The sequence below is a fragment of the Delphinus delphis genome, chromosome 11 (genome assembly GCF_949987515.2).
Source record: "Delphinus delphis chromosome 11, mDelDel1.2, whole genome shotgun sequence".
Classification (NCBI taxonomy): Eukaryota; Metazoa; Chordata; class Mammalia; order Artiodactyla; family Delphinidae; genus Delphinus; species Delphinus delphis.
The window spans coordinates 23041546-23056259 of NC_082693.1; the positions used below are offsets into that span (position 1 = coordinate 23041546).

At 40.4% G+C, this 14714-nt stretch overlaps 2 protein-coding genes across 8 annotated transcripts in view; both read left to right on the forward strand.

Annotated features, from left to right (window-relative positions):
- PPFIBP1 (PPFIA binding protein 1) overlaps positions 1-7756 on the forward strand; it is a 177850-nt gene extending 170094 nt beyond the window's left edge. For all 7 annotated transcript variants that reach the window (XM_060024499.1, XM_069541193.1, XM_069541191.1 and 4 more), the window contains 6 exons: positions 1273-1395; positions 1942-2067; positions 2660-2848; positions 4573-4752; positions 5696-5761; positions 5903-7756. In XM_060024499.1, coding sequence (XP_059880482.1) covers positions 1273-1395; positions 1942-2067; positions 2660-2848; positions 4573-4752; positions 5696-5761; positions 5903-5989 — 771 coding nt within the window. In that variant the 3' untranslated portion in view covers positions 5990-7756. The remainder of the gene's footprint in view (positions 1-1272; positions 1396-1941; positions 2068-2659; positions 2849-4572; positions 4753-5695; positions 5762-5902) is intronic.
- Positions 7255-9146, forward strand: REP15 (RAB15 effector protein). The gene is made up of 2 exons (XM_060025946.1): positions 7255-7270; positions 8419-9146. Exons 1-2 carry the CDS (start codon positions 7255-7257, stop codon positions 9144-9146), a joined length of 744 nt encoding a protein of 247 aa, XP_059881929.1.
- Positions 9147-14714: the final 5568 nt, after the last annotated feature.

The window sequence follows — 14714 nt, forward strand, 5'->3', positions numbered from 1 at the left end:
TTAACATTAGAAGAAGCTGGATGAAGGGTCTGTGGGACTCTGTACTATCTTTGGCAACTCCTCTGTAAATCTAAAATTACTTAAAAGATTTTTTTAAATCCCCCCCTCAAAAAAGCGTGTCTTGATTTAAAAGAAATCCCTACTTTTAAAATCCCTTAACTAAAATAATGAACATTTTATTTACATTGTAAACATTATGCATAACCCACGTGGAAATGTTTTGAATGGGTGTCTCAATCTTAGATTAAAATACGTTAAATGCCCTTTCTAACCTATCCTCAGGCACTGTTTTTAAGACACTAATCTAGAAAAAATTCAGGAAATAATTTTTCCTCAGTAAGTAGTCTTAAGGATTTAAACTGTTTTATAATTTTATTTTTAAAATATCTCTGTAATAGGTTAATTTTTTTCCTGTATTAAGAAATGTGTTCTCGGTAAGGTGTGCCTAAAGTGGATGTTTTCCTTGTTTATTTTCTGGGTGTGTTTGGAAGTAGATTGGTGCTTATCTTGACACGGGCCCCCCACTCCCCCAAATCACCTTCTTCTAAAATAATTTGTTTTGGTGTGTTTGAAAAGTTCCCAGTAGCCACAGACTGGTGAAAGTTATTCCTTAAAGGAATCACTTGGTGATATAGGTTGCTACATATAACTTCTTCATTTCTCTTCTCTCTTGCTTCTCACCAGAAGCTTTGCATCGATTAACATATAATTTTTCCAAAACTGTTCACAGCGTCTGCTAGATAAAGCACAATATTCTAGAACCAGAGATTTCTCGAGGCTGGGGGGATAGTGTAATAGGAGCACTCTTCTGGTTTTCCCCCAAACTGTGATGTGCCTTAGCTCAGAAAACCAGCTCTTGGTCATCGGTGAACATTGCTTGCTCTCAGTCATCTGTTTTATCAAATCAAATCATAGCTGGTCACCTTTTGTCGTGGCCTAGCGAGTGCTTTTCAAACTGTGTTTTTCAGAGCTGTGCAGTCCCACAGTCTTATCTCAGTGGAAGAGAGAGGAACAGGTAGAAGTCAGCTTCAGTTGGGACAACATGAATTTTGGTTCCCTTCTATTGTATACTGGGGTCCTAGAGAAAATTTTGTTCAGCACAGGAAAAAGAGTTCTGTTACTACATAAAAGCTTTGAAAATCCTGACAAGCCCTTGAGGCCTATTGTTAGAGGTGCACTTCTACTTTTAATTGAGTTTTCTGAGGTTTCCCTGAGAAGGTTCTCCTGCTCTAGGTCTGCTCAGTGAGCGCCTCTTTTTGTTTTGTTTTGCAGGATGACTTACTGTCTTTGAAGGTCATGAGCGTGCTCCATCATCTCAGTATCAAGAGGGCCATCCAAGTCCTAAGGATCAATAACTTTGAACCAAACTGTCTGCGGAGGCGACCCTCTGACGAGGTAGCATCTGAGGTTGTGGTTTACACAGCATACACATTCCGTGCATGTGACTGCCCGTGTGGAGACACTAAGACCCATTTCCTCTTGGAGCCTTCAGGGAAGGAAAGCATCTGGTTCCCTCAGAGCCTCGAATCCAGCCTCATTTACTTCTGAGGCTTTGTCTTCCTATATTCCTTCCTTTCCCCCCGGGATGGTTCTGCCTGTATAACTGAAGCCAAGGATTGTGTTCTAGTTTTCCTTCCTCCTTTCTTGGGTGTATTTTATTTTCTTGCCTCCTTAAGCCCCAAAGTTAAATCACTGTAAAGACTACCTTTCCTAAAGCCCTGCTTTATTAGAATGCAAGAAACTTAAAACTCTGGGACACAGGTTCCTTAAAAGAGAATTCAAACTAGCAAACACCTTTTTACCTTTTTCTCTATCAACATTTAGTGGGATGTAGAACAACTCCGCTGCATGAGGCAGGATCTTCAGAACGAGCATGCAGGTTTAATATTTGGAACCCCATAGTCAGTGACTGAAGCTCTGGGTGGTGGTTTGTTCCCACAGAATAGCATCACCCCATCAGAGGTTCAGCAGTGGACCAATCATCGCGTGATGGAGTGGCTGCGCTCCGTGGACTTGGCGGAATATGCCCCCAATCTCAGAGGCAGTGGTGTCCATGGTGGGCTCATGGTAAAACTCTGTTTTCATTTAAAACCGACTTCTTATCATTGTGTTTCCATCAGTCTAATGAGTAGGCTCTTACCTGTTGGCTGGTCATGATCCTAAAGTCATCTAACTGAACTCTCCTGCAACATTTCTAGTGAATCTTTACTTTCAGAGTATTCTGTCCCATAGTTTTTACTTATATCATATAACTCGAGATTGGATTTAAACCCATTTCTCTTTTATTATCCTCTTTCATGTTGGATAACATCTGGCCACTGGCTCTCATATGATCATGTTTTAAAATCCCTGCAGAGATACGGACTATATTTCTGCACGTTGATGTTGCATAAGGAGTTGGCTCCCAAAGGTACCACTTCAGAGAGGCAGAAGCCCCAGCTTTGTAATGCCTGGATGTCAGGACCAGCTCTACTTCTCACTAGCTTAGGCAAAACAAAGAAAAGATATTTAAATTGAAGATCAAAGTCCATAGTCTATCTCACTGGGCTGTTGAGAGGGCCATTGGAGATAACTAAGTGGAAGAGCTTTGCAGATTATAGAGCACAGTGCAGACATGTATGATACCTGGTGTCTTAAAGAATCTTATTTTTTCCTGTAGGTTCTAGAACCTCGTTTTAATGTGGAAACAATGGCTCAGTTACTGAACATCCCACCAAGCAAGACCCTGCTGCGAAGACATTTGGCCACTCATTTCAACCTTCTGATCGGTGCTGAGGCCCAACACCAGAAGCGGGATGCCATGGAGTTACCAGATTATGTACTTTTGACAGCTACTGCCAAAGTGAAGGTTGGTTCAAGCTCCTACCATTTAATAGTTGCCTTTAGCAAAGGCTCAGTTTTGACTGTTACCTGGCTATCCCATTTTCTGAGGTTTACTAAGTTTTGTGGATGGGTTGAAGGTAAATGCATCTTTAAGAGTAATTAGGAAAATGCATTTTTGAAGGTTTCCTTCTGGGGGGAATCTTTGCTCAAATCATTTATTTTATTAGAGTTAACAATATAAGGAACCTGATGTTGGCTTCTATAATTGATGTTTCGCCAATGCAGAAAGCCCATGACTTGGGCCCAGTATTGATTGCAGTTATCCTATGGATAAATCAAGCATAAGAGGAGGATTTCTTCTCATACTTATCATTAACCAGCCTTGCAAGCTAGGAAAAGATAATTCAGAAATGATCCACAGGGCTTCCCTGGTGGCGCAGTGGTTGAGAGTCCACCTGCCGATGCAGGGGACACGGGTTTGTGCCCCAGTCCAGGAGGATCCCACATGCTGCGGAGCGGCTGGGCCCGTGAGCCATGGCTGCTGAGCCTGCGCGTCCGGAGCCTGTGTTCCGCAGCGGGAGGGGCCACAACAGTGAGAGGCCCGCGTACCGCAAAAAAAAAACAAAGAAATGATCCACAGTAGACCAGCAGAGAATGGGTATCTCCAGATTTACCTGGATTCATGGATCATACCAAATTCAGATCACTTTTTCTTCTTTAAATCACTCTTCCGTGAGCTCTTCTGAGTCCGTTATCTCAACTAACGGAATGTAGAGGTAGGGTTTACTGATTCCTCCACAGATGTGGCTCCTCCACAAACTTTTTTTTTTTAAACCACTTTTACCTACCCGACACTTCCTCTTTAGCTCCCTTTCTCCCTTAAAAGATGTACCAGATTTAGGGGCTTCCCTGGTGGCGCAGTGGTTGAGAGTCCGCCTGCCGATGCAGGGGACACGGGTTCGTGCCCCGGTCCGGGAGGATCCCACGTGCCGCAGAGCGGCTGGGCCCGTGAACCATGGCCGCTGAGCCTGCGTGTCCAGAGCCTGTGCTCCGCAACGGGAGAGGCCGCAGCAGTGAGAGGCCCGCGTACCGCAAAAAAAAAAAAAAAAAAAAAAAAAAAAAAAAATGATGATGTACCAAATTTGAAACCTCTGAGAGATTCTGTTCTATTTAAATTCTCAGCGTCGGCCTGATCACCATCCCCTTTTAACATATAGTCTCAGGGACTATCCAGTGAAAAGATGGAGTTTCTCTTCTCTCACTGGAAATTCTCTCTCCAGTAGAGCGGGTTTCTTTTCAGCAGTTACCAGTCCTGTTATGGAAGCATAATAGGCATACAGGATAATCATAGCCTCACCCAAAAAGAAAATACAGTAATGGCCATTTTCTTTTGCTGATCTTAGATTAGAAAACCTTGCAAAATTGAATTCAGCCCTGAGAAATCTCATTGCATTAAGGTCTGTCTATCAAAACTAAGGCTCTTGGCATATTTTGCTTTTCACAGTGACTACCCAGCTAGTTGGTATGAATAAGGAGGACAAGCTTAATCTTCTGAGAGTCATAATAAGGATCCTTTATCACATTTGGATGTCAGTCATATGCCTAGGATGCCTTTGTTTCTCTTATACCCACTTAATCATCCAATTGCTTTTCTCTGTAGTGTGAATAATTAAATTATACGTGTTATTGGTCCTTTTCATATGAATTTTATCAAGTCCCTGGATGTTTTTATTTGCTTTTCTTTTAAAGCCAAAGAAACTTACCTTCAGCAATTTTGGGAATCTGAGAAAGAAGAAACAGGAAGATGGGGAGGAATATGTTTGTCCAATGGAATTGGGACAGGCCTCAGGAGGTACATCTAAGAAAGGATTTAAGCCTGGTTTGGACATGCACCTGTATGATGAGGACGACTTGGACCGGTTAGAGCAGGTAAACGTAACCCTGTATACCTGTTTTAAAGTTCTTCCAGTATTGGGCTTCCCTGGTGGCGCAGTGGTTGAGAGTCTGCCTGCCGATGCAGGGGACACGGGTTCGTGCCCCGGTCCGGGAGGATCCCACATGCCGCGGAGCGGCTGGGCCCGTGAGCCATGGCTGCTGAGCCTGCGCGTCCGGAGCCTGTGCTCCGCAATGGGAGAGGCCACAACAGTGAGAGGCCCGTGTACCACAAAAAAAAAAAAAGTTCTTCCAGTACTGAAACACTAAATGAAAACTTAGTGCACTGTGTCTACTAACCAAAGACATTTTCCTTAAATGCCTACAAATAAAGATAATAATATAATGATAAAAGTGAGCACTTAACAGATTGCTTACTACATCCCAGGCACTACCCTAAGCATGTAACGTGTTAATGTTCAGGGTAATCCTAATACGTGGGGAGTATTGTTATCCTCATTTTAGAGATAAGGAAACTGAGACACAGAATGGTTAAGTAACTTACACAAGATAGAAGAGCTGGTAGCATCACTGGGATTCTAACCTGCCCGGCTGGTTTCAAAGCCTGTGCTATTTTTACCTATGTTATACCATCTCAGTATTAAGGAAATTTATGTATTAAAACAAGTGAGGAACGGACAGCTCATACTCCTTAGCCTTTTCAGTATGAGGGCATGCATCTGAATATTGCCTTCTAAGTAACAGTCTGCTGGTGCCATTATCAACATCAGAGCATTAGGCTACATGTGCCAGTAAAGTGTTTCTTCTCATCTTTAACATCCAGTTGCATTAGTGGGAGGAGATGCAACAGGAGTGTTCTGTTGCTCCTATCCCGTTCAGTACCACTTGCACTATTTCTTCTTAGATTTGTGTTCATTTTGCTGTACTTTCCTTGAAATTATTGCAAATGAGTAGTCATGTCATGGTATGTTCATTGCAGATGGAAGACTCAGAAGGGACAGTGAGACAGATAGGCGCATTCTCCGAGGGCATCAACAATCTAACCGTAAGTTGTAAAACGAATTTCAAATGTTCTTCTAAAAATAAGTTTGAGAGTGACCACAAAGGACTGCATGTGTAGTGGAGAGCGGGTGGTGCAGAGTGCGTGGCACTCGGTGTGTGTGACTCCCACCTCCTTGTCTTCCAGCACATGTTAAAGGAAGACGAGATGTTTAAAGATTTTGCTGCCCGTTCCCCCAGCGCCAGCATCACCGATGAAGACTCAAATGTCTGACCGCAGCACCTGGATGAGCACGGGGAACCCTTCATCTTTGTTCCGCTTTATTTCTCAAACAGTCACAGTATCTACAATAAGCAACAGATTGTATATTGTTCATCATTCCCACTTCTCGTTTAGAAGTGGAAATGGAAAGCAGGGAATAGGTGCCGATTCTAAAGTTGCCATGACAGATAAGACACTGGTGAATGAGAGTATAATTGTTTTTCCTCTATTTAATGTAAAGAAAAAAAATCTGTGATATATTATATTTAAAGTGTTGCATTTAATATGAGTATTTTGCCATAGTGTTTCCATCTACATTCACAGCGTGGAGGATTTGGGAAGCAGTAACCAGTGAGGGAATGATTTTTGACAGCACTGCAGCCCTTGAAGCAGGACGTTATATGCTTTCAAAATCAACATGTGGAATTTCTTTAAGCGTTCAGTGCGCCCACTAAATGCCAGCCACACCTCCACGTGCCTCCACATATTGTCCCATTTTTATATATTTTTCTAAATATATGTATATACTTAGTACATAGAAAATAGAACTTTTATTTTGTGACATAAGGAAGATGGTAAAAAGATCACATTAAAAAAAATACAGGGATCAAAATTTTCGTATACCAGCTGGTTCTTGGAGAGGTCATAAATGATCTTTCTTTCTCCAAAACTGAATTTAATGATGTTGATCATGCCGACTAAATTAGCATATATGACATACCCCTTCTTTGAGGATACATCACAAAATTGTTGAATAGCTTTTTAAGAATTTCAACCTTAATCTTGGATCCTCTTACCTCATAAGGGAGAATTTGAGGGACATTTAAATACTATTAACTTGAATGCATTCAGAAACTCCCCCAAATTTTGTAGAGATAATTTCTGAAGAAACAAACAAAACAAAACAAAGCCCTATACAGTATTAAGCTTCTTATCTTCCTCTTTGCTAAATATATCATTACATCAAAATACTGACAGTCTTCCTAATGTTATTAATTGTACATTTCTCAGGCTATTAGTGAATGGGATTTTTTTTAAAAAGCTGAATACTTGTCTGAATATTTTGTCTCAATCAGAGTTCAGTAACTCAAAGCCTGCACAATTAGTTTCATAATGGCTATATTGTGATGATAAAATGCAGTTCATGTTTTTCTGTAGCACAGGTCCCAGACATTCTTTATAAAGAAAGCTGCAACAAAAACTGTTATTATGTTTATTATTTTCTAGGGGTATTAGAAAGAATATTCTCTTTTTTATTCAGTACTTCATCATTACTCATGATAGCCAATGGTGGTAAAGACAGGTTTTCACAAATTGGCATAGGGTGGGTAGTTCAGTATATGTCAGTGGACTTGCTTAATAAACTGTATTTGAATGTCAGTGGTATGATCTTTCAAGCTAACAAGTTACCAAGCTTTTCATCAAGGAACCTGTGATACTAAATTACTATTTATTCATAACTAAAATACTTTAGTGCTAATAATAATCTTTTGCCCCCTATCATTCATTATTTGGTAACCGTATTGGACTCTTACCGTATTTGTGTTTTATTTTAATGTGAATATGTGTCACCATTTGAAAAACAATTTGTTATTCAAACCTGGTGAAAAATACCAGGAGACAGTTATAGATGCCAAGTATTCTTTATTCAGGACAATGTAACATCACTGATGATATGTGATATGGTTAAAATTTTTTGATGATATATATTTTATTTACAAAATATTATGCACTGCTGGTATTACCATATGAAAAGAAATAAAGTCAATTGATAATTGCCTCATATTTTTATCGTCTGTTACTTTCTTTTCCTTTGCTTGGAATAACCAGTAGCCTTTATTTCTGCTCTAGAGAATAGTAACACCAACTCTTTATAGTTCACAAACTCCCATAAATTTGTTTGAGTAGGATTTATAGCATGTATCAACACATAGAAATTTGAGGCCTTTGCTTGAGAAACTTCTGTATGAAAGGAAACACAGGCAGCTGAGCTGGGGGATGAGGACTCATGGCAGAGGGATATCAGAAAAGCAAAGGGAAATGACTTGCCTACAGGTTTGGAGAAGTTAGTTGCAGAAAGAAGTGAGTTCTATATGTATGGTTCTTTAAAGAACTAAGTACTATTTTTAATTAAACTAAAATTTGGAAAAAGGAAACGTGTCTTGGAAGAGGTTACCAAATATTAAAAGTAGAGTACATACAAGTAAAAGACAGATGGTTTTTTTGTGAAAGTTAATATCTCTAACTTAATAAACCAGCAGGAATCTGTATGAGTACAACACACCCAACAGGAAGACCTACATGTTTGTTTAGCGCTGTGTATATATGCTTCCCTGAAGAGTTAGAAAACTGGGACCATGTTAGCAGATGTGACTTCACTGCAAAACTCTTACTCTGAGAAAGGACAGTTCGCCTGTTTGATATGCGGCAGTAGTGCTGAGTGGGTGCAGGGAAAACGGGGCAAAAACCATCGCAGCAGTTGGCTCTAAAGGACGGCAAAGAGGTTCTCGGCATCTGTGAGGTGGTCAGTGGAGCTATAGTCCGTGCAGCCCAGAAACTGAAGGAGTATCTTGGATTTGAAGACACGCTGACTAATCTATGCCCAGCTCCAAACACTCTCAATGAGATCTTCTTAATCCACTTCGTCACTTTCTGCCATGAAAAAGGCATTGACAACTGGCTTACTACCACCAAGATGACCAAACACCAAGCCTTACTGTTTGGGGCGGACTGGATTTGGACATTTTGGGCATCCGATAAGCAAATAAGGCTCCAGCTGGCAGTACAGACTCTACAGATGTCTTCTCATCCTCCTGTGGAATCGGAGCCTTGTGACCCCTCCAATCCAGAACCCAGGGCAGAGGGGTCTTTCAGCAATAGAAGTAGGTTTGATAAGCTGGAAGAATTCTGTAACTTGATAGGAGAGGATTGTCTGGGCCTGTTTATCATCTTTGGTGTGCCAGGAAAGCCTGAAGACCTCAGACATACTGTTGTCCTGGACAGTATCAAACGTGAGACAGTGAGGGGCCATCTGCCGGGAGGGACGGCCGTGGCACGATTCATCCTGGAAACTGAAGATTGTGTCTCCATCAGGGAACTGCTTGGAAACTGTCTGAGTCAGAAAGACAGGCTGAGAGAGGTGGGCAAGGTTTATATTAGCATCCTCTGAACTGGCTATGTGAGATGAGACTGGCCTGTAAGATAAAAAGGAAAAAAATATTTTATTTTAATAAGCAAGTTCATCCTCTTGCATCATCCCCTCATGGGATTTCTTTTTTCTCCTCTTCCCCGACCCCACATTGAATGAAAACCATCACCTGGGTCAAAACATCTTAGTATCATGATTATGGACAGAAAAAATCCTGCCTGTATTTCAGGGAAAATGTAACAATTTAGCTTAATCTTTTATTTATTATTCAACAATTAAAGTGGGAAGAGAGGATAATAAAGTCACCCTTAAAGTTCGATTTGAAAAACAAATTGTGTGGTTGACAGAGTAAGTCTAGCATTTGAAAGTGTAAAGTGTGTTTTGACTTCTGTGCGTGGGAAGTGGGTAGAACAGGTTTAATTACATTGACAAAACCGGTTTCGTTTCAGGACTCCTAAGCAAAACCTAGCCTGGCTCTCTTCCTCTCTACCCTGATCCCACCTCATCCCAAGCTGCTTCCTCTGCACAGAGAGGACCTTGGTGGGATCCCTCTAGGACTCAAGTGTTAGCTTTACCTATGATTTAAACACAGTGACCCATTTAACTATCCCTCGTAATAATGATTAACATCTGTTTAGCATTTGCAGTAAGGAAAGTGTATTCACGTATAAAAAACATCTTTACTTAAAAGCCTGGGTGGGATTATAACAGCACTGTAGGGAAGGAAACATAATTTTCCCTCTATGCTTCTAGAGGACAGAAGCAAAAAAAACAAAACAAAAAATGCTTAAAAGTGTACATGGAAGATCAGTTCATTCCACGTGATTATTAAATACCTGTTACTTGGTAGGCCCTGTTCCATGCCTTGCCAGTCCAGCATTAAGAAGAACAAAGTCCCCACTCTCAGGGAGTTTTCCTCTTAATGGTGGAAGATAGACAATAAACAAATACTTGCACATATATTTTAAATGCATATTTAAATAAATGTCAGGGGTGGTATAAAGGAAAATTAAGTATGGGTAAGGGGAGAGAGCGTGAAGGAGATGCTATTTTATATGACGTGGTTAAGGGAAGCCTCAGAGAGAAGGGGGCAATTTACCAGCGATCTGAATGGAGAGAGAGCATCAGTGCAGGTATCTGGGAAAGAGTGTTCTAGGCATAGGGAACTGCCGGTGCCAAGGGCCTGACACGGGAGTGGAGTTGATGTGTTTGAGGCATAGCAACAGAGGATGTGTGGATGGAGCAAAGTGACCTGGAAGGAGATTGTTAGGAGATGAGGTCGGAGAAGGAGCCAGCAAACAGGAGAAGCAGATCATATTTGTAAGGACTCTGGATTTTACTCTGAGTGATATGGGGACAGACATGCCTTGATCTGACTTACACACTAAAAACCTCACTGGATTGCTGGGTGGAGACTAGATTGCAGGGAGAAAAGAGTGGCAGCTCCCGGGGTGGGGGCAGCTAAGAAACTGTTATAATAATTTAGAGGAGAGAAAAGAGTAGCCTGGACCAAAGTGGCAGAGGAGGAGGGGTGAAGAGGTCAGATTAGGAGGAGTTGCCGGTAAAGCTTACGTCATTGGCTGATGATTGGATGAAATATAATCACAATTAGAACGCTGATTTCCAAACTTCTTAAATATGACATTCCTTCATTCCAGGAAACCAAAAGTCCAAGGAAACCATTTTAGCCCTCTGTCTTCGATAAGCAGGGAAAAATAGGTGCGAGAGACATCTCTTCAAGTTGTCAAGCAAGAATTATTGTTACTTGGAATGCGCCTGGCAGGTTATGATACTCGGTCAACTTACGTTTCCATGTGTATAGTGACCCCTGTCTGCAGCAAAGCTGTGTAGCGTAAGCTATCCAGAAGGTGGTGTAACAGAGTAAGAAGAGTTTTCAACCTGGAATCAGATGTGGGTTTGAGTCCCAATTCTCTTAAGAGCAGAGTCTAGTGGTTTAACTCTTCGTTCTCTTATCTGTAAAATGTGAATGACTTCAACTAATTCAAAGGAGACAATGCCTGTGACAACATTTTCTATACTGAAGTGTAAGTCTACCAAAAGTTTGAAAAGTCTAATACAAATTGTAAACATTCGTGTTATAAATAGCTGAAAGAGGGACTTCCCTGGTGGTGCAGTAGTTAAGAATCCGCCTGCCAATGCAGGGGACACGGGTTCGAGCCCTGGTCCAGGAAGATCCCACATGCTGTGGAGCAACTAAGCCCATGCGCCACAACTACTGAGCCTGTGCTCTAGAGCCTGTGAGCCACAACTACTGAGCCCACGTGCCGCAACTACTGAAGCCCAGGCGCCTAGAGTCCGTGCTTCACAACAGGAGAAGCCACCGCAATGAGAAGCCCACGCACTGCAACGAAGAGTAGCCCCCGCTCGCCGCAACTAGAGAAAGCCCGCGCGCAGCAACGAAGACCCAACGCAGCCAAAAATAAATACATTTTTTAAAATAAATTTAAAAAAATAAATAGCTGGAAGATATGTCAGACTCACCATGTTTTTTTAAATGAAAATAAAGATGTGAAGCATTGGCTGATTTTAAAAATACTGTATTCTCATTTTTTTAAATCTGCATTTTGATGTAAAAATTTAAGTACAGAAGTATAGAAAGTTAGGTCTTCAGGAGTCTCACCAACACCCCATACCAGTTTACTGTTTACCTTTCAAGAATGTGTAGTGCATATGAAAAGTATTTTACACAAATGGAATTATATCTATAAGTGTCTTGTAACCTGCATTTTAAAAACTATATATTGTGGGAAAATTTCCATGCTAATACATTTATATCCACTTCATCCTTTATAAGGCCGACATCAGTGGTTCTCAGTCCTGCCTGCATATTAGGTTGACTTGGGAAACTTAAAACAAAAGCAAAAAACCCCACCAAGTTTGCAAACACACCTAGACCAATTGAACAGCATCTCAGAGAGAGGCCTAGACGGGTTTTTTTAACCTCCTAAAGTATTGATAATTCTAATGTTCAACTGGGATTAAGATGTATGTGTCTAAGTAGTATTCTATGTTGTATGTATACACCATAATGTATTTAATCTATACTGTTTTGATGGATATTTGAGTTGCATACCTGGATATTTGCATATTGTCAATTTACCATGCTTGTGAATAGACATACTTTGTTCACTCACTTTTTTCTGTAAGTGCATATTTATTTATTTTTGAGTTAGTGTTCTCCAGTTTTATTGAGATATAACTGACGTGCAGCACTGTATTAGTTTATACAGCATAATGATTTGACTTACATATATTATGAAATGAAAACCACAATAAGTTTAGTTAACATCCATCATTTCATATAGATGCAAAAAAAAAAAATGTTCCATGTGATGAGAACCTTTAGGATCTATCTTTTAGCAACTTCCAAATATACCATCCAACAGTGTTAACTACAGTCATCATGCTGTACATCACATCACTAAGTACTTATTTATCTTATAACCGGAAGTTTGGTTCACTCACTTTTTATAAAGTTAGTTTTGATTAAAAATAGCTCTCTGACAAAGTCATTGGATTAATGCAGTTTTCAAATACCAATTATTAAAAATCTTAATATTTAAAATTGATCTACACAGAACTGACTACATAATTTGTGGGGCCCAGTGCAAACTGAAAATATGGAGCTCTTTGTTTAAAAACTATTAAAAATTTCAAGACAGGGACAGCAGAGCATTAAGCCAAGCACAGGGCTCCTCTAAGTATGTGTCACAAGCCCATGAAACCAGCCTAGCTTCTACAGTATACTGGGTTATTTGGTCACTAAGGCTAATGAAAAGATTTCTATCATGATTGAGTGATTGCACCTCTAAGATCTTTTCTAACTGAAAGAGTATGTTATTCTTACTAACTCCTATGTACATGACAGTACATGCTTTACTCTATACACTGCATGAAACACATAGCATTATTGCCCGTTGATAGCATTACAGGTGAGTTTTTAACTTTCAATATAGAACGAACTTCATAGTACTTGATATCAGGGAAAACAATAAGTATTTTCTGGCTCTTCTAATTCCAGTCATATCTACCTACTTTACTCTTAGAGAGAGAGTAAAACGAAAGCATAAGCAGTTTGAACAAGGAACTAAGTCTCTTAACATCTTGCTCAGAAATTGAGAAGTCTCTGGATATGAAATAATTCTATAAGGATTCATACTCATTTGTCCTTAAATTTCTACGGGATAGGCCTTGTACTTTATCCCACTAAAATATACAAAATTGAGAGAAAAAGTGGCTGCTGCATTGACCCTGAGCTTAATTCTAATGGCCACCTTTATATTATGCCTTCTGAAACATTACTCACCTAATCACTGTGGTCCTCAAGAAGATAATATTGTTCCCATTTTCTCTGAAACTGAAGTTCAGAGAGGTTAGGTGCACTTGCCCAAGATCACAAAGAAACAGAGCCTGGATTCAAATCCCACACCCATCTGATTTAAAGGCCATGCTTTTAATCTTAAAAATGGAGGACAGGGGATAATACCATGTGAAGATGGAGGTAGAGATTGGAGTGATGTGTCTACAAGCCAAAGAAAGCCAAAAACAGCCAGCAACCATCAGAAACCAGGAGAGAGGCATAAACAGATGCTCCCTCAAAACATCCGGAATGAACCATCCCTTGCCAACACCTGGATTTTGGACTTCTAGCTTCTAGAACTGTAAGAGAATAAAATTCTGTTGTTTTAAGTTACCCGGTTTCTGGTACTTTGTTACAGCAGCCCTAGCAAACAAATACACACCTAATACACCATACTTCTGCTTTGAAGCAATAATAGGATAATAAGAGGTCAGAAAAGATGAGGATGGTGATTATTACAAGTATTTGTCCTTATCATGCCACATACTGCTTGATGCCCATGGCACACCTGTTGTTCACAGGTAGAATACCCTGGGACACCTGCACAGCTCTGCTCTACTTGGTATGCTTACCAAGAGACAGTTGTGTTTGTTCCCAGTTGTTCTTGTTATCATACTTCTGTGCTTTGAGTATTATACATACCGATTGAAAAGAAGAGAGGATAATTTTATTAAGAGTTGTATGTTAATCCATTCTATGGTAGAAAATAAGAGCGCTCACTAAAGGATAACCATTATTTTCTAGGTCCTGATGCGTTCTGCCGTTTTGCAATTCTAACCTGATCTACAAACAAGCTAACCAAATCATTGATAGCAGTTACAGCCTGTGCGCACGGGGCGCTCAGTGTATGCTAGTATTGTACCCAGACGTTTGATTGATTAGGACCACACATCCTAAAGATGGTGAAGTCAAGTTTTAAACTCAAGTACTAGTCTGGTTCAAGAGGCCATCCTTTTATTACTATTGGATCCTGCCTCTCTCCTCAAAGCATATCACTTGCACTAGCTGAAGACTTCAAGAAAGTGCAGAAACGCAGCAATTGCGAAGAAGCAGGGGCTTAGGGTAGACTACCTGACTCTTGGGCCATCTGAGGTTCTGCCCTCACCTGCCCTCTGTAAGCCACATTTCCCCCATCCCTATGGTCCTTATTTACAATTGTCTTTGGACTGACTGCTTCGATTTTTTTTTTTAAATCTTTTTACTTTCTT